Source organism: Apiospora kogelbergensis, assembly GCF_038363985.1.
Source record: "Apiospora kogelbergensis strain CBS 113332 chromosome Unknown utg000005l_segment0_segment0, whole genome shotgun sequence".
NCBI lineage: Eukaryota > Fungi > Ascomycota > Sordariomycetes > Amphisphaeriales > Apiosporaceae > Apiospora > Apiospora kogelbergensis.
This window is the reverse complement of record NW_027117422.1, coordinates 3,222,111-3,240,931: the sequence shown is the minus strand read 5'-3', so window position 1 is coordinate 3,240,931 and position 18,821 is coordinate 3,222,111. Positions and strand designations below refer to the sequence as shown.

The 18,821-nt window shown below is 56.3% G+C and overlaps 7 protein-coding genes across 7 annotated transcripts; 2 read left to right on the top strand and 5 right to left on the bottom strand.

Moving 5' to 3' along the window:
- Nucleotides 1-392: 392 nt before the first annotated feature.
- On the top strand, nt 393-1,460 carry PG998_007658 (uncharacterized protein; the record flags this gene model as incomplete). The annotated part of the gene is made up of 1 exon (XM_066874474.1): nt 393-1,460. The coding sequence occupies one exon, from the start codon at nt 393-395 to the stop codon at nt 1,458-1,460; it is 1,068 nt and encodes a 355-aa protein (XP_066730419.1).
- A 302-nt stretch (nt 1,461-1,762) lies between these two features.
- On the bottom strand, nt 1,763-2,341 carry PG998_007657 (uncharacterized protein; the record flags this gene model as incomplete). The annotated part of the gene is made up of 1 exon (XM_066874473.1): nt 1,763-2,341. One exon carries the CDS (start codon nt 2,339-2,341, stop codon nt 1,763-1,765), a length of 579 nt encoding a protein of 192 aa, XP_066730418.1.
- Nucleotides 2,342-2,783: 442 nt separating this feature from the next.
- PG998_007656 (glucose-methanol-choline oxidoreductase) lies at nt 2,784-7,184 on the bottom strand (the record flags this gene model as incomplete). Its single annotated transcript, XM_066874472.1, has 6 exons — nt 2,784-3,463; nt 3,514-4,807; nt 4,855-5,563; nt 5,620-6,175; nt 6,273-6,389; nt 6,467-7,184. 6 exons carry the CDS (start codon nt 7,182-7,184, stop codon nt 2,784-2,786), a joined length of 4,074 nt encoding a protein of 1,357 aa, XP_066730417.1.
- A 2,681-nt stretch (nt 7,185-9,865) lies between these two features.
- PG998_007655 (NADP-specific glutamate dehydrogenase) lies at nt 9,866-11,435 on the bottom strand (the record flags this gene model as incomplete). The annotated part of the gene is made up of 4 exons (XM_066874471.1): nt 9,866-10,072; nt 10,148-11,033; nt 11,099-11,311; nt 11,389-11,435. The coding sequence occupies 4 exons, from the start codon at nt 11,433-11,435 to the stop codon at nt 9,866-9,868; spliced, it is 1,353 nt and encodes a 450-aa protein (XP_066730416.1).
- Nucleotides 11,436-13,797: 2,362 nt separating this feature from the next.
- PG998_007654 (uncharacterized protein) lies at nt 13,798-15,294 on the top strand (the record flags this gene model as incomplete). The annotated part of the gene is made up of 6 exons (XM_066874470.1): nt 13,798-13,826; nt 13,889-13,917; nt 13,981-13,995; nt 14,052-14,076; nt 14,168-14,599; nt 14,709-15,294. The coding sequence occupies 6 exons, from the start codon at nt 13,798-13,800 to the stop codon at nt 15,292-15,294; spliced, it is 1,116 nt and encodes a 371-aa protein (XP_066730415.1).
- A 521-nt stretch (nt 15,295-15,815) lies between these two features.
- PG998_007653 (uncharacterized protein) lies at nt 15,816-16,294 on the bottom strand (the record flags this gene model as incomplete). The annotated part of the gene is made up of 3 exons (XM_066874469.1): nt 15,816-15,912; nt 15,975-16,064; nt 16,155-16,294. The coding sequence occupies 3 exons, from the start codon at nt 16,292-16,294 to the stop codon at nt 15,816-15,818; spliced, it is 327 nt and encodes a 108-aa protein (XP_066730414.1).
- Nucleotides 16,295-17,033: 739 nt separating this feature from the next.
- PG998_007652 (uncharacterized protein) lies at nt 17,034-18,523 on the bottom strand (the record flags this gene model as incomplete). Its single annotated transcript, XM_066874468.1, has 3 exons — nt 17,034-17,858; nt 17,919-18,422; nt 18,500-18,523. The coding sequence occupies 3 exons, from the start codon at nt 18,521-18,523 to the stop codon at nt 17,034-17,036; spliced, it is 1,353 nt and encodes a 450-aa protein (XP_066730413.1).
- Nucleotides 18,524-18,821: the final 298 nt, after the last annotated feature.

Genomic DNA, 18,821 nt, shown 5'->3' with positions numbered 1-18,821 from the left:
AGAGAAGATTCGGACCATTGCGGCAACTTGTGGATCGGCTGCATAGGCGCATCTCCACTTGGTAGGGGACAAGACCGAAAAGGGTCCATCTCAAGGCATTATCCCAGCTTCTTCCATCTCACTTCGCAGAGAGTGGGCGCATGTTGGAGACGTCACAGATTAGTTGACTCTCCTGTTAGTACCCAGTCGACGTCATTCGCACGTCCCAGGCCAGAGGCGGGGAAATAAAGCTTAGCTGTGACTTGCACCGTGAATAAGAACTTCAACTTTGCATTCCACAAGAGCAGAGCCTCAAGCTAACGTAACACTGTATTGACTTTTCAAGAGACTTTCCATCTGGTTGTGTGAAGTTCCACACTCAATCGCCTCCTTCGAATATATCAATAGCCGTCATGGCCACTGTTGGGGCTCACGCCGGGAAGAGCGTCCTTCTCATCGGGCCTGGATTTATCGGCTGGAACGTGCTGGAGTTGCTGGTCAAGGACCAGTACGACGTGACGGCCTTCACGAGAAGTAAGGAACATGCTGCCAAGTTGACCGAGACTGGCGCCAAGAACGTTGTCCTGGGCAGTCTGGACGACAAGCAGCTCATCGGCGACGAGGTTACCAAGCACGACATTGTCCTGCACATCGCCTCGGCCGATCATGCGGCCAGCGCCGAGGCTGTGTTGGACGGCGTCCAGCGGCGGGCCGAAAAGGGGCAAAGCACCATCTACATCCACACGTCGGGCACATCCGTCATAGGGGACGCCGAGGCCCGGGGCAAGAAGTCGTCCAAGGTCTACCACGACAGCAAGCCCGAGGAGATCAACGCGCTGCCCGACAAGGCGCCGCACCGTCAGATCGACCTGGGCATCTTAGATGTGCAGAAGAAGCTGGGCGCGAAGGCCAAGATGGCCATCGTCATGCCTCCCCTGATTTATGGCTACAACGACAAGCACGGCCGACTCTCGATCCAGATCCCCACGCTGACGCGCTTCGCCCTGAAGCACGGGTTCGCCGGCTACGTGGGCGAGGGCGACGCTGTGTGGAGCCAGATCCACGTCAAGGACCTGGCGCGCGGGTACCGGATGATCCTCCACCAGCTCGAGAGCACGCCGGCCGACTCGCCGGAGCTGCTCGAGAACCCGTACTACTTCTGCGAGTGCGCGGGCGACCAGGAGGCGAGCTGGAAGGAGATGGCGGCGCTCATCGGGCACGCCCTGCACGAGCAGGGCAAGATCGCAGACCCCACGCCACGGCAGATCGACACAAAGCTGTACGGCGACATCTTCGGGCCCGACTTCACCGAAGCCGTCATGGGCCTCAACAGCCGCAGCCGCGCCGAGCGTTTGCGCGCCCTGGGCTGGAAGCCGGTCGAGAAGTCGTGGCAGCAGAGTTTTGTGATGGACGAGCTGCCCGTGATCCTGAAGGAAGACAACAGCAAGTTTGCGGGCTATGGCGCAGCCGTAGCTAGCTGAGGAGTCATGTCATGTCTTGAGTGATGGGGCCGCGGGGCAGCCTGTACGCCTGAAGCAATACAAAACCCAAGTAATACCGAAGATCCGGAATCTAATCATGCGGGCGTTATCCAGTGGTGCCCCGAGGCTTTGACAGAAAACAACTAGCTCAAAGGTGTAGACAGTGCCTTTCTTTGATTGGGTCCGATTGAATGCGGTATTGTTTAGCCACTCTCGCTCTTCTAATGCGTCCTCTGTTCTCTGTTCTTGGTATTCTCCCAATGTATCCAGTAACACAAAAGTCGAACAGGCCCTCGGCCGATCTAAAGCTTCGTCCCCCGCGTCCGAACAAACAGCGCTTCGGCGCTCGCCAGCACTGCCCCCTCGGCGTCCTCGAGGTGCGCCTCGGCGAAGAACTTGCCCTTGGCGACGTCGACCTTGACGAGCCGCGCACGCGCCAGCAGCGCCCCCGAGCCAGTCGGCGTAGGCCGCCGGTACTGCGTGTTGAGGTAGGCGGTGAAGTAGTTGCCCGCGGGGATGAGGCCGCGCTCCTTGTTTATGGGGATCAGCCCGCCGATGCACTCGTCGAGGACGGTGGCAACGATGCCGCCGTGCAGCGTGGCCGGGTAGCCGTTGACCTCGGGACCGAGGGCCAGGAGCCACTTCGTCTCGTCTATGACGCCGCCGCCTCCGCTGCTGTCGCGAAAGATCTCTAGCATGGCCGGAATGGCCCCGGCCGTGTTGAGCGTGCGGCCGAACAGTAGGTTCTCGCCTGAAGGTAGCGGTTTCCGGCATGAAGGCGGGCGCACCACCAGGCTCGCTCCTCCCCGCATATGCTGGGCGCACCAGGGTATAGAGTTGAAATAGTGGAAGTCAGGAGTCTCTGTGTCATGTTCGTACATTTTTGCTTTGTATCTCTAGGATTTGTTCAATGTGCTTCTGTTGGCGCGGTTGATGAGAAGCCGACTATTGCTTGTATCCTTACGTACCGCTTGTTTTATCGGTACTTGCGCATGGTTCCCGAGGCAATTACTCCCAGTTACTACTGCCCGAGGTCCAGCACCAAATCCGGTTGGATGGTCATAAATAACTTGGGGTGACTAATGCAGGGAGGGTAGCGTGTTGGCTGTCGTGCTTTCCTTGGCATCGCTACCTCACAATAATCACATTTACACAACTGTGTATGAGCAGAAACGACGGTGGGAGCCAGTCCAGCTTTTGCAGACGCAATCAAATCCAGGGTATCGAACATAATTCCCACCTCCCACCTCCTCCAACGCCGACCCAATCCAGCACCGCCAGAATAGCAAAGACCTCATAACAACAAAATAGCTTTCCTGCCGCCTAGTGCATCATGCCCAAATCCACCATCCTCTTGAACTGGTCATCCGGCTCCTCGAAGACATAATCCTCACCGCGCATGACGTCGTCGACCTCCTTGCGGATGAAAGGGTACACGTCGCGCCAGGCGTTGCGGCCCATCCAGCAATCGAGGTGGCCGTAGTTGGGAACGACGCGGCGCTTGTACTGGAGACCCTTGCCGTCGCGGGTGTCGCGGGTGCCGAAGGCGTCGCAGAGGACCTCGTAGGTGCGCTCGGTCGAGTTGAGGGAGAGCACGGCATTGTCGCCGCCTACGAACAGATAGAAAGGCAAGTTCTTGAGGCGCTTGATGTTCTCGGGCGTGTCGAGCCGCTCAAAAAGGGGCCCGTTGCTCATGACGCCACCCTCGTACCCTTGCCTCATGAGCAGGTTCAACAGTGTCATGTTGACGCCGCCAAAGAAGCGGTCGATCTGCCGGTGCGTCGCCTCGTTGAGGTTGTCGTGGTTCCAGCAACGGCCGAAGGTGAAAGAAACCCGGTGGCAACTCGCGTTGTTGCACAGCTCTTTGCGCTCGTCGGGCCACAGCCGCAATACCTCGTTGAGCGCCTTTTGCACGTAGCTGTCGTCCTGCCCCGTGCTACACGAGAACCAGTTGCCCGCCACGGCCTTGTACACTCGGTCGAGCGGCAGGGGGCCGCCATGATCTTGATCATGTTCATGACATTCCACATGGGGTTCATGAACACCTGGCTACACGTCACGCCGGCGAGCCACGCCGACGGGATCTTGCCGTCGAGCAATCCGGCCGAGAGCGCCACGCTGCCCATGCAGTGCGCGATGGTGTAGATCTTGTCAGTTCCATACTCCTTTCGGATTTGCTCGAGGCAGGCCTTCAAATCCAGACGGGCGTCATACGTAGTCCAGTTGTTCTGCGCCACCATCAGAGCACCGATGCGATGGATGGGAATGAAGACACGGTAGCCCGCTCGGGTGAAGTAGTTGACGGCGTTGTATCGAATGGTGGGCAGGGCGTAAATCTGGTGGTCAACCGAAGCGCCAGGAATCATGAAGATGTTCTTGGGCTCGCCGATGATATGCGTCGGCTCCCACATGTGCATGCGGGTGATGACGTTGTCTTCGGCGACGATTTTGTACGTCACCGAGGGAACGGTTTCGTTGACATATCCCTGGTAGCTTTGAGTCGGGTATTGCAGAGGCGTGAAGGGTGCCAGGAAGAGCGACATGGACTTGCGCGTGAAATACGTCAAGAAGCTTGTCGCACTGATGGCCTTGCGCCACAGGCCGCTGCCGGTCGGCGTCATGGTCAAGATCTGACTGGCGAAGTCAGCAGGCTGAATCCGCATAATGCCCTTTGCGACGACAGTTCCTCGGTTGCTTGTGTCATCGGGCCCTTCCTCATATTCAGACTCGCTATCGGAAAAGGGTTTCGTGATGGTCACGTATAGGGTGCTGGTAGCTTTCCAGAATTGTATAGGGGAGAGCGCCACCGACGAGTTTACGACCTTGTACCCTCGGAAGTGAAGAACCGTGCCATCAACCCCACGCATGTCGAAGTTGTACACCATGTTCCTGGTACCCGGAGCGTCAAGGTATTGCTTGAAGAGGTTAAAGCCACCGCGCTGGACCATGAAAGGCGAGCCCGGGATGGTCGGGCAGGAAAACGTGCCCGTGAGCATGGCGCGGTGGTCCGGGTCATTGATGATGGACCTGGTATTGAAGGATTGCACGCTGAGGAAGAACCGGGCTGACTCGCAGCGCGATTCGGCAATCCGGGCAGCCAGGTCGTAAGTGTCCAGTCCCGCCGCGTCTTGCTTCCAGTCGTCGTAATGAACGAAGCCAGACATGACCTCGGTGAAACCAAATCCGGCGTCATTGAGGCGCTCGGCTGTTTTGATGACGGTCCTGGCCGACGAGATGCTGGTCTCCTCGTCGTCCGAGTCCGACTCGTTCGTTCGTGGGCGGCCATGGTTCGTTCGCAGATGGTCACCCGCGAAGCGCGGGGGTGGAACAAGTCCAGGATTCCGTTCCTACTATGGTCGACTCTTAAATTGTTGCTCTTTGCATAGAGGTCGACGGAGCGTTCGGCGAGAGCCGTGATGGTGGCAAAGGGGTTGGCGCCGAGAGCAGTAGGGATCACGGCAGCATCTGTGACAATAAGACCATCATAGATCTCTTTACCTTGGCCGGTATATATTTGACCGCGGTGGTTTACAACACCAGTCCTACCCGTCCCATCCGAAGCCATGCAGGCGCCACCGATGGGATGAACAGTCACCTCCTGCTGTCCCATCAGGGCATAGAACGGGTTGTGCACGAAGGTGCCCCCGGCGGCTCTTGTGGCCTTCGCCAGCACCTCATTCAGTTTCTTGACGTGGTCACTTCGGCCGACGCCAAGGAACTCGAGTACTGGCTTGTCGTCTTTGAGCGTCAACACGGCTTGATTGCTGTCATGCGACATTACGAGATATGTCTGCGTCCTCTCGATAGCACCCTTGCGGTAGTACGGCCCCAGGAACATGCTGCCTACACGAGCAAGGTTTCCTCGCACCTTGTCAATGAGGGAGTTGTCATTTGTGCGGATACTACCGGGAAGTAGCTCCAACATCGCCTGCAGGAAAGGGGCGAGCGCCTTGGGCACGGTACCCTCCTCGATGACATATCCGTCCAGTGGGTTCTCGTGCCCAAGTCGATTGTCGATGATGCCGGTAATGCAGGGGCCGACAGGGTGATATGGCGATGGAAATGACCGTCCAATGCCGTTGACCTCGTGGTCCGTGTTATATCTATTTGCGTTAACAGAATACCCCCTAATCACATCGATGAGAAGGAGGTTTCTTACCCAAAGGCAAAGATGTCGCCGTTACCGCTCATGTTCTGGCCAACTTGTTCGCTCATGCCTAGACCCATCTGTCGGCTTCTGAGCAGGATCTCCGTCGTACCGATGGCGCCGGCGCCGAGGAAGACTGCTCTCCTGGCATGCACCCACATGAGATCTCCATGGAGGTTAGCCTTGAAGTGACCCCTGTTGCGCCCGTGCCAAGCAAAGTAGATGATGTAGCCCTCTCGGTTAGGGGCTTTGGCAATGTACCGGACCTCGGACTCGCAGAAGATCTCGGCGCCCCAGTTCCAGGAATCGGCTAGGTAGGTGACCAGCGTTGAGTTCTTGGATCCGTCGTTAAGCCCCGTGGCATCTTGCCCGGTCAGCGCAGAAGGCGACATCTCGACACCGGCTCGGTTGGGCCCATTCTGGAAACGAGTCGTCTGGCGAACTCGTCTGAACTTGTCGCCCATGCCAAGATTCTCGGCCTGCTTTCTGAGAAGCTCAAGCTTCGGGAGGACGGGCCAGTCGGCGGGGTACTCTTTGGGCTCAAGCATTTCTTCGGCCATTTGGAAATCTAGAAATCGAACATGATCAGTACAAAGGCTTCTACCGGAAGATCGTGTCGCAAGATGGCGTTTGTACGCCTTGCGAGAAGGGGGGGGAGTGCTCACATGGGTCAAGCGTTCTGGGGTTCTCTCTTATCTCCTCGGGCCACTGTTCTTGACGTAAAGTATCGTCGTCGACTTCGAGGTAGACATTTGCGTTGATCAGACTAGTTCCACCGAGGCCTAAAAGAGGTTGCAGCAGGTCAGGACATCCGAAATTCTGTGTGTTGTAAATCTATACTGGGGGCAGGAAGACGTACCATTACCGACGAAGGCGTTCTGGCCATTGCCGAAGATGAGGTGGTACATGCCGGTCGGGTCGCCGCCATTGACCATTTTCTTGGGCAGCCAGCCGGGCGAGAACTGGCCCGAGTAGTGGACCTGGTCGAAGGCGTCGTCGGTGTCGCTGGGGTACTCGCCGGGCCACATCTCGCGGCCACGCTCGAGCACGCAGACGGACTCGCCCGTACGGGCCATGCGGGACGCGGCAACGCCGCCGCCATAGCCCGAACCGATGACGACGCAGTCGTACGAGCCGCGCATAAGCTCCAGCGGCTTCGAGAGTCGGGGAAAGGCACCCGCGCCCTGTCGCTCGTCGCCCCAGGACCGGATCCGGGCGTGCGCCCCCGAAGGGCCGCCGGCGTCGTCCTGGTGGATGCCGAAGGACTTGATGCGGTGCGAGCCCCGGGGGCTGGGTTGGGGCTCGTGGGGCCGCGTTTGGGCACTGCTGTAACTGCTGGCTTCATCGCCATTGGTGGTTGCAGCGGTGTTGTTCCTCGAACTGCTGGGCCGTGTGGGTTCAGCTGTGGGACCTGACGAAGCTTGGACACCGTTGGTGGTGCCGTTCGTGCCATTGGTGCCGTTGACCATTCGTTTTCTGATGCCATTCGTGCCGGCCGCAGAGTGGCCGTTGCCTTGACCCGTGCCGCTGGTCGGCAATGGCTCCGTTTCGGCTCGCTCGAGGGCGCCGGGAGCCATTGTGGTGGCTTCTCGTATTAGCCGTGTGGTGTAAGAGTACCGAAGTATGAACAGAGCAGCTACTTGTAAGAAAACGCAGTTTCTGCTAAGCGTTATCTGCAAGGGGCTGCTGGCTCGTTGTAGGGGCGAGTATAGGGCTAAGTAGTCAGGGATACAGGTACTATAAGACGAGATAGCAGTACGCTGAGTAATGTCTCGATTATAAATAAGGGACGAGGGAGGTGTGTGTATATATATATCTCTCTCTCTTTGAGTAGAAAGCAATGATCTTGGAGTGGATCACTCTACTTGGGCTGGGGGAAGCTCGTGGCTTCATATACGATCTGACACAGGTCTTAGTCCCGGCATGCTATATGTAGGCAATGGACGAATATACATAAAGAGGGCGGGTCTGTATAATCTAGGATGGAGGAGAGGAGAGTTCGACGGCGAAGGAATCCCATGTGCCGCGACCCGTGGGAACGATTGCAGCAACCTACCTACTACCTAGACGCATCCCGGAGCTGGGCGCAGCTGCCCTTCCTCGGGTGTGTACTGAGGCTGGGCTGAAAACTAAAAGTAGGTGATCTTCGTTGAGTGGCCAGTGGCCCGGCGTCCCATCTCCACGCCCCAAAAAAGACGAAGAAGAAAACAGCGTTACCTTGAGCGTAAGCACTTGCAGAGACACCCCTGTCGCTGGTCTGACGGGCTGGGGGCCGAGTCTGGAGGGTTCATTGAACGCCCCCGTGTACTATTGGCCGCGAAGGAAGAAATCGCAATTGCTCTAATCATAGCCATCTGATCTGAAGTGTGGGAAAGTCAAAGGAGAAACACGCAGCACGCAGATCAGCTTCGTCTATTTGCAGGCAGTGGGGACAAGATGCTGATGGCTTGGCGCCATGATACCACACCTTTTTCGTGCCTGGCTAGCTGGCTATTCTCTCTTCGCTGTCCGCATAGGTTGTGCTACAGACTGGACGTCGGCACGGACGAATCGAGGCCCTGGGTTCAAAACACTGCATTCCCGAAGAGATCAATCTGACACGGACAGACCCGATGTCGAACAGCAGTGCCTGCATTTAGCAGCAATTGGGTTTCCCAGGGCCCAAGCCAGCGGGACAACGACATTGTTCTCGGAAGGGAGAGGAGAGCCTGGCACCTGGAGGTTCCCACCTAGCGAGTATGTAGAAGAAAGAGGGGATTCGAGACAAGGGCACAGGGACCCTCCTAGTTTGCTGCGCCTCGGCAAGATAGTCGTTTCTTCAGCTAACTACCCCCCGAGTCTCTGATTGGTGGTTGAACGAATTGGACATGCAGAAAAGTGCGCTCGGCTCATACCCAATACCCCAACTCTCCCCATTGGACTTTCGGTGTGCAGGGCAGGAACAAAGATCGCGATGAGTCGGGATGCGGGTTGAATCACGAAGCTGTATTCAGTCACCGACATCCGTAAGCATGCAACGTTTTGTGCGCCGTTAGGACCGAGGCTGTGTGGTTGGTGTTTCTGCGTCAATCCCAGCCAGCACCTGCTGAGCATCCACCGCTGCTGAGTTTTATTATTAGGGTCTCCTGCTGGCGGCATCTCGTAAGGCTGATTGCACCGGTGGGTTCCATGCAAGCACGCAAGCATGTATTTGTTCAGCTCCTCTTCTCTTGGCCCATTGTGGATCGCGAGTAATTGCAAGGCCAGCCAGGACTTCCGGGAAGGATTGCGTGGGCGGACTTCCGGCACGAGCCTCAGCAACTGCCGGCGAAGCGCACCGCGAGTGCCATGCGGTTTGCAGTATGCAGTATGCAGTTTGCACGCCTGCAGAGTATAGCATGTATGTGTCAGTCTTCCACTTCCACAGCCGCTGCCTCCGAGCTGCAGACGGAATTCGCCTGCATGCCAGTCGTATTTGCATCGCGTCATTAGTTGTTCCCATTGGACAGCCGCTCTGAAATGGGCTACGATTCGGCGCAACTTGCGGTTGCTCCAATAGGCAGCGTCATGATCATATCGTCATCCGCATCCGCATCAGCATCAGCATCAGCATCAGCATCAGCACCATCGGAGAAATACCAACTTCCTCGTATCTAAGCACTGCCACCTCCGCGGGCATAGACGTCCTCGTCCCATACCGATTGGACCAAAGACAATGACTGTGAACGCAAACTAGACAGGGCTGAACAGGGGGCTGGTTGCAATCTTGACCAACGCCCTAGGTAAGACATGCCATTCCGCTGAGCCAGGCACCAACGAGAGACGGCCCCGGGAAATGATACCCATTGTCTGACACGGTTGGCTTGCTTGGCTGCCCTGGCCCCGCCAATCGGGTAGGTGGGTTGTCGAATGCCATGTCGGCCGTGGTCATCCTGCCGACGTTGACGATGCAATATATGGATGTCGGATCACATGAAAGGTTCCATGCCGTAGGGCTACGACGCTGGAACTGCTGAGCTGAACATCGTACGTATAGCGAGTGTGCCCATGGCGTGATGAATTAGTCCCTACCCTATGTGCATGCGCCTCAACCAATGCCACCGCGATACGACAGGGTAACTGCAAGTCACCAACAGCCAGTTGGAAAAGAGGGTATCTGTCTATTCGTCGCACCTGATCTTCTAATAACTAATAACACTTTTCATAGCCTTCCTGCCTAATCCTTTGCCTGGATTTCCGAACCCCTGATTCGCCAATGCTCCCTCCCCCTATCCCCGACTCACATGGATTCCCACCAGTCTCCCTGGTCATGCATCGCCTGTACGACCTTGACGAATCCAGCAATGTTGCTGCCTGCCACCAAGCTAGGAAGCTCGCCCTCCTTGGCTTCGACATACTCTTTCGCCGTGTTGAGGCCGTTCTCGAAAGCCTCCTTCATGATGAGCTTGAGACGCTCATCAACCTCCTCGCGAGTCCAGCTTATGCGCTAGTAAAGGATGAGCAGTCAGTATCTCTCTTACCCTCACACACAAAGCTTGTAGAAGTTAGGGGACAGGCTTACCTGGCTGTTCTGAGCCATCTCCAGGCCAGATACGGCCACCCCACCGCAGTTGGACGCCTTGCCTGGGGCGTACCAGATGGCTTCGCCACCCTTCTCCTTTCTTTCGGCCTCGAATACATCGATGGCTTCCTGTGTGCAACCCATGTTGGAGCCCTCGGCAATGAACAAACAGCCGTTGGACACGAGCGTCTTGGCCTCGTCCTCGCTGACCTCGTTTTGAGTAGCAGATGGCAGGGCGACGTCTACCTTGCCGACATGGACCCAGGGCCGAGCGCCCTCGATGTATTTGAACGCGCCCTTGTGCTCATATGCCGTCAGCGGCTGGCGGGCCAGCTTGATGTCGGCGATCGCCTCGACGTCCTCGGGCTTGAAGCCAGCATCACCCTCGGCAATGAGGGAGCCCTTCGAGTCTGAAAGCGAAACGACGGTAGCGCCAAGTTCGATACACTTGAGCGCAGCATATTGGGCTACGTTACCGGACCCGGAGATGGCAACTCTCTTTCCAGAGAAGTTGCCCTTGCCGGCGTACTTCAACATCTGCTCGACATAGTAGACAAGGCCGTACCCCGTGGCCTCGGGCCGGATCAAGCTGCCTCCCCAGTTGCCGCCCTTGCCGGTGACCATACCCTCCCACTTGTTCCGCTGCCTCTTGTAGGTGCCAAACAGATAGCCGACTTCTCGGCCGCCGACGCCAATGTCACCAGCAGGAACGTCGGTCTCAGCGCCGATGTGCTTGCACAACTCACGCATGAAAGAATCGCAGAAGCGGCGTATCTCATTGTCACTCTTACCCTTGGGCTCGAAGTCGGCACCTCCCTTGCCACCGCCCATGTTCAACCCGGTCAACGCATTCTTGAAGATCTGCTCGAAACCAAGGAACTTGAGGCTGCACTCGTGATATCAGCGATGCGCTGGATTCAGGCTCGGCCCTACCCATCGGCGTGTACTCACATGGACAGGTTCACCGTGGGGTGGAACCGCAAGCCGCCCTTGTAGGGACCTAACGCCGAGTTGTACTGGACCCGGTAGCCGTTGTTGACTTGCAGAACGCCGTTGTCGTCCTCCCAAACGACACGAAACTGGATCACCCGCTCCGGAATGGACACCACCTTCAGGGCCGTCTTGTACTCGGGGTTCTTCTCGAAGAGAGAGCTGTTCTCGAGACTGCTCGCGAGCTCTTCATGTCCAGTCGGATTAGGTACACTCTCAAACTTGACCCAATGGCTTGGTGGCCGACTCACCCTTTGTAGGCCTGCTCGAACTCGGGCTCGGAGGGCAGGTTCGACATGTTCAAGTGTTCTCGAGTATGGGATGATGGTGTGGACAAGAGGGCAAGTAGTGGTGGTATCGGGTTGCAATAGAGGAAATGGTGGGATGAAGTAAGATGCTCGAAGTGGGATCAGGGCGCTTTATAAGCAAGTCAGAGCGACTTCGTTGACCACGGATGGATACGTATCGTAACAATGCGGTTATACTGCCATTTGTAGAAACCCGCGATGGTAAGTCCGACTGCGGCGGCTTCTCCATGCCTTCAACCCTACCTTTTCACGACTTCCCACATGGCAGCCCCAGCACACGAAAACTGATTTTTGGTGGGTAAATGGCAACAGCCCCAGAGTCGTCGTGGATCAAGCGGGTTACGGGATTATTCGCGTCGACCTCAACCGGCGCTTGCCATCAATTGGTTGGGCACGCCGATGGCGTATTGGGGGTCAAGTGGTGACTAGTCGCTTTGTCTCATCAGTGATACACATCAGTCATCATGGTGCGTCAGGACATGTGCTTATCGGAAACGCTGGCTAACCCGGCGAGGCTACGACGTATGCTATGAATCACGATTTATCACCCTGGGAACCATATGGGGGGGGTTCGGATGGTAGGCTGCTGCAGATCTCAGAGGTGACCAGATTAACTTGCAGCGACCATCTAGAGTTAAGACGGCGAATGGGGCCTGCCAGGACTTGAAGACCTGGACCCTCGGAATTAGAGCGTCCTGGTTCGGGCATCATGACGGAATTGCTGATTGCAGCGTGGGCGGTCGTGGGCGGTCGCGGGTGGTCGTGCAGAATCGTGGCTGTCGCGGCCTTTAGCGTGGAAGGCCGCCCGTGGCATCATCCCTGCCCGGTAGCCAGGCTCTTATCACCGGCTTCTGATTCGTCGAGCCCGAGTTTCAGGAACCAAATCAACATGGCAAATCGTCTGCTAACAGCTTCAAACCACTTGCAGCCGTCAACTTCCCAGCTCTTGCATTCCCTCCGCTGCCGGATTCACTCCCACTCTTCCTTGGCGGCGACATCATCCCGCGGAACACTGCCGTACCCGGCTTTGTCCTACAGGGGGAAAAAGTATTTAGGAGTGCCAAAACTCGGCTCCGACACCGGCCCCTGCCCGTCGCATTTCATATTTCCCCATGTGTGCGGTATCGCTCAATACCGTGGAATCCATCCATTTGAATCCAGTTACTTCCTGCTCGTGAATGCGCCCGCTACCGGACCTCTAGAGCTGTCCATCTATTGGAATTCAAACCGAGAAGCGGATCGGAACGTCTCGGCCCCCTTCAACACTTGGAGTGCTGACTGCAGGCCGCCAACTTGTTGCCCTGGTCGCTGTTACCTGTGGATGAACTATCGGGGCTACACCGAGTTGTTGTCAACTATCCCATTACGTCTGCTTTCAAGCTCGAACAAGTCTGAACCCTCTGGCTACTCGGAGACCTGCAAACAGCAATGTGGCAACAGAAGCAGTAGCGATCAGCATGTTCTTGTCCGCTCGACGCTGGCAATCCCCTAGCAGCTTGGCCACCCGCATATCGAAGTCCTTGGGGTTGTTACCAGATGGAAACCCCTCTTAAGGCACCTCCTTTTCTAGAAACTCGTAAGGTGGACTGGTAACTGGTGTACCAGGCCTTCAGCTCGCGCGTGTTGATGGTGACCCGGGCTTCGGGAAACGTGTCGTGCCCTCGTACCCGTGGAAGACGGCATCGGATCCCAGGATGATAAGTGTGTTGCGACGAGACTGTACCCGGGTGTCGTGGTCCTAGGCAAAGAACCTGCATCGACTTCATGAGCCCCGGGTCTGGCGGTGGTAGCTCGTAGAGCAGCCTCTCGAGCCAAGGGAACATCCTGAACGCCTTTTTGGTCTCCTGCTTGGATATTGCTGCAATAGTGGCCCTGTCTTAGGGCAATCGGTTTATACGGGTTTTGGTTGCGGCAAACGCTTGTTAGCCAAGTCGTAAGATGGATGTGCTCGCCTTTGCGGCACAGCATCTACATTGGGCCACACTATAGACCTCATTATCACCGGTTGTTTGGCATGTTGATGTCTGTGTTGCGGTATGACAACCCGCACTGAGAGAGGAACCCAATGAGTATACCCGAGCGTAGATTGCCTGCGAAATAAACAAGCAGTAGGTCGGCGTCGTTGGACGAATGGCTTGACATGTACAGACGGATCCGGAAAGCGGTGAAATTATTACTGTATGCCCCACGTCCAATTCTGCCCGTCATCCATCATCCCGCTCGTTCGCGAAAACGAGGCTTGACATTTCGACCCGGCAATAGGGATCAGGACTCGGTGATCAGTTTGCTAGCTCTGTTTCGGTCATTTTCTCATTGAAGCGCTCCTGCGACTCGTGTCGCTAAGCCACCAAGATGGTGAACATCACAGAGAAGATCAAGGAGTAAGAGAGTGTGATGGATCTACCCCGCGCTGAACCTGCAAACTAACACGGCGCGCGCGCAGGATTGAGGATGAGATGAGGAGGACACAAAGTAAGCTTCCATCCAGTGTATGCCATTGTAGAATCGATCTGCTGACTGGGGATAATTGTCTAGAGAACAAGGCCACAGGTGAATGCGACCACCCACTTGCCACAAACGAGCCCGATATTGACGACTTGAATTAGAATATCATCTTGGCCTTTTGAAAGGGTAAAGACACCCTCCCTCAGTTGGTCGAATCCGAAATGAAACGATAGCATGGCGCAAATGAACCTTGTCTAACGCAGAACGTCCCCGACAGAAAGCTCGCCCGACTTCGCGCACAGCTTCTCGAGCCCGGCCCCGGTGCCGGTGGTGGAGGCGGCGCCGGATTCGATGTGAGCAAGAGTGGTGACGCCCGGATAGCGCTGGTAGGCTTCCCCTCGGTGGGGAAGTCGACATTCCTATCCAAGGTGACCAAGACGCGGTCCGAGGTAGCATCATACTCTTTCACGACGCTCACAGCTATTCCGGGCGTGCTCGAATACGGCGGCGCCGAGATCCAGCTGCTTGATCTGCCGGGTATCATCGAGGGCGCCGCCGAAGGCAAGGGTCGTGGGCGACAGGTCATCTCGGCGGCCAAGACGAGCGATCTGATCTTGATGGTGCTGGATGCGACCAAGAAGGCCGAACAGAGAGCGCTGTTGGAAGCCGAGCTGGAGGCCGTTGGCATCCGCCTGAACCAGGAGCCGCCGTACGTCTTATGAAACATACTGATGTTTCCCCTCTCGTGTTCAAAAGAAAGGCACACTGCAGTCAATGGAAATACTAACAAAAAGGGTGTCTTTTTCTCTCTTCACCAGGAACATCTACCTCAAACCGAAGAAAGCCGGCGGCATGAAGATCAACTTCCAAGCGACGCCCAAATACCTCGACGAGAAGATGGTGTACAACATCCTGAAGGACTACAAGATGCTGAACTGCGAGGTGCTGATCCGCGACGACGAGGCTACGGTCGACCACCTGATCGACGTAATCATGAAGGACCACCGCAAGTACATCAAGTGCCTGTACGTCTACAACAAGATCGACTCCGTCTCGCTCGACTTCCTCGATAAGCTGGCGCGCGAACCCCACACAGTTGTCATGAGCTGCGAGGACGACCTCGGCATCCAGGACGTCATTGACCGGTGCTGGAAGGAGCTCGCCCTCATCCGCATCTACACCAAGCGCAAGGGCGACGACCCAGACTTCAGCGAGGCCCTGATCGTGCGCAAGGACAGCACAATAGAGGACGTCTGCGATCGTATCCATCGCACACTCAAGGAGTCGTACAAGTATGCCCTGGTGTGGGGAGCGAGCGCCCGGCATGTTCCACAGCGGGTGGGGCTGTCGCATCTGGTGGCTGATGAAGATGTTGTTTACATCGTGAGTGGTTACAAGGCGTAGTTGCTTCGATGGCCAACACTAGCCAGGCAGTTAGTTGTGGATATCTACAAAGAGCGTAAAATTTTACCCGCATGATGAAACGGGAGCACAGTTGGGAGCGTCTGTGATGTTATCATCTCTGTTCTGTTCATGGCATGGCTATCCTGCCGAAGTAGGTATATGTAACCTATACCTTGTGTGTGCAAGAATCATCACCCCCTAAACGCCAGATACTGAGTGATATCTCCTGTCCCTCCGACCACCCTAGAATACAAGTACAAGAAGATAGGGTGCCGGGGAAGATACGTGTGTTCCCCCACCCCTATTGTGCATCGTAATAGTCGTCATCATGGAAAGGAAAAAAGGCAAAACAAAGGAATGACGCCTCGTCGCAGGTCTTGCGACAAAAACTCCTGTGAACCCCAAAGAAGCAAGGAAACTCCAGCCAGCCAGCCCTATCTCTCTCTACCACCCTATGCTTCGCAATGTCGTCAGCGAAGAAGAGTGGGCCGAGGGGACCGGCGGTGGTGATTGATCTTCTTCTACGAGGACGAGACCGAGGGGCTGCTAGCACCCAGCACGTTCTCGTCCGTGAGCTTGCGGGCAGAGGCTTGAGCGAAGAGAGACTTGGGTTTGGCCCTGGAATGATTGTTAGCAACTTTTGTCGTCAAGGGTGACCAAACTGCAGGTGCTAGACTTACTTGCCGACCTGCTTATTGCGCAGAGCGTTCAGCTTGGCGGTACATGGGCTCATGATGTTGTCCGAAGGGGAGATGTAGGTCTTCTTGTTCCTGTAGGCGCGGAGAAGGTTAGCTGGATGCCTTGGGTCCAAAGCCGTACAGCGCAGGTGATGTGGGTGGGGGAGGCATTGTGCGACTTACTTCTCCTCTTCCATCTTGTTGTGCAACACCTGGCGGTGATACTCCATGCTCTTAACATCGGGCTTGGCACCGTCCATGGCGGGGACTGCGCGAATGTGGTTGTTGGTATCCTTGGGAGAGAGGACGTTGGCAGACGACATGGTTGCGTGTGTTGGAGGCTGTTGTTCTATAATACGAGCAGGTAGGTGGTGTGCGTTCGATGGTGGTCTTGTTCAAGATACAGAGGGGGGCGGCGGCGGGTGCTTTGCTGGTGGAACGGGGCAGATCTTTATATGTGTGCGAAGGCTGACAGATGCTGTTCTTGTACCTATCAAGGAGCTCGTCAATGGTACTTGTATATTCAGGTTGGAGGTTGGGTCATTGGCGGGAAGTAAATAAAGCACTGTAACAAGAGTGGACACCTTCCCTTGCAAAATGGACGACGATGATGATAGGCATCAAACAGTTCCAAACGAAAGGCTCTTTCCCTTCCAACTTTTTCCCGCGCTAGGGACGATGGAGGATGTAAATAGAGGTCGGCTACGCGGGTTGCCAGGGACAACGCCGATACGTACCCCGCTGGAAACAGGGATCCGGATCCACCTGCTTTTTCTTACCAGACCTGGACTTGGACTTGGACTTGGACATTCTACTGCCGGGCTCATGTCGTTCACGTCGTTCACGTCGTTCGCGTCGCCCTACCAACCCGCCCACATCCCAACTCTCCAAAACCCTATACTGCAATATACCCAATGCTATATGTCCCTGTGAGTCACGGCTCCGAGGCCAGCATGCATCGTCACCCACGCGGCCATCCCCGCGCTACGCCGCCGTTGGAATGGCAACCCCCGGACTGGATAATGCTCTCAATTGACAGGCGTGCTATGTACCGAAACAGCCCTACATCCGGGCCTTGATGTTCATGCCCGGCTCGAGCCTTTTCACGCCATACTGGCTCAACAGCTGCTCCGTCTTCTCCTTCTGGCCCGCGATCTTCTGCGTCACCTCCTTGCCCCGCTTGTTCTCGTTTCGTCCCATCTGCTGGAGATGCACCTCGTCCGGACCGTCTGCCAGTCTCAGAGTGCGGATCTGCGCCCACATGTTGGCCAGAGGCGTATCCTGACTGACGCCCGCTCCGCCAAAGGCCTGCACCGCGCGATCGATCACAGTCAGCGCCATTTGCGGTACGAGCACCTTGGCCTCGGCAATCTCCTTGAGGGTCGCTTTGGGGCCAAGATCATCCATCTTGACGGCCGCGTTCAAGACGATTAAGCGTGCCGCGTCGATTTCGATCCTGGACTTGGCGACCCACTCGAGAATTACACCATGCTCTCTCAGCTGCTTCTTGAACGGCGTCTTCTTCGGGTCGTTGATTCTCATCAGCATCCACTCGAGGGCGCGCTCCGCAGCTCCGATGGCGCGCATAGCGTGGTGAATGCGGCCAGGTCCCAGACGTCCCTGGATGATCTCGAAGCCCTTGCCCTCGCCCAGCACCATGTTGCTGGCAGGTACTCTGACGTTCTTGAAGCTTATATGACCATGTCCGTGCGGCGCGTCGTCGTAGCCATAGACCGACAGCATCCTGTGAATCGTGATACCGGGTGTGTTGGCAGGCACCAGAATGACAGACTGCTGTTGGTAAGGGTCCTTGTGGCCAGGGTCAGACTTGCCCATAACAATGTAGACACTGCATCGGGGGTCTCCAGCGCCACTGGACCACCATTTCTGTGAAGATGTAGTTAGCACAGTGTTGTCGGCAGTAGAATGGTTGACGCTTGGACGTACCGAGCCATTCAAGACGTATTCGTTACCCTCCCGCTTCATGTGAAGCTGAATGTTGGTAGCATCCGACGACGCGACATCTGGTTCAGTCATGAGGAAGGCCGACCGAATCTGTCCCTCCATCAAAGGCTTCAACCATTTGGCCTTCTGGGCCTCGTTGCCGTATTTGGCCAGCACTTCCATGTTGCCGGTGTCGGGGGCTGCGCAGTTGACGGCTTCCGAAGCCACCCTGGACTTGCCCAGCCACTCTGCCATGAGTCCGTATTCCAGGTTGGTGTATCCGGGAGACTCCTTGTAGTGGCCCTTGGGGAGGAACATGTTCCACAGACCAAGCTTCCTAGCCTTCGCCTTCAGGTCGTCCACAATCGGTGGGTGGTGGTCCCATCTCGAGTCGCCCGAGCCAATCTGGGCTTCGAGAACCGGGTCGGCGGGAATGCACTCTTCTTCCACGAACTTGGCAACGATATCCAAGGCTTGCTTCGCCTTGTCGCTCACGCGATCCACGACCTGGGAGTGTGCCTTGTTAGTTCTCGCTGTTGGCAGCGTATGGATCGATCCAATTGGAGGGGGTTGGGGAAACGTACGAGAGCTGGAATCTTAGCCGACATAATGATGGTAGAAGGAAGAAGGCTTGCTTGCAAGAGACGCGAGGTGATGGAGGATTGAGGTTGAAGAAGGTAGGCTCAGGCCGTTGGGTATTCAGCGGCCGCAGGTCATAGTTATAAAACAAAAGGGCAATGGCCTCGGTGCATTGCCCCGGCTGACTGCGACACGACCCCAAATCTGTCGATGCAGGTCAGGTCGACCGAGGTAAGATCCACACAGCGGGGTCTCAGGCGGTAGGCGGGAGCTTCAGCCGGCCGTAGCATTTTCACAGCATTTCAACAGCGCTAGACTGCCCAAGGC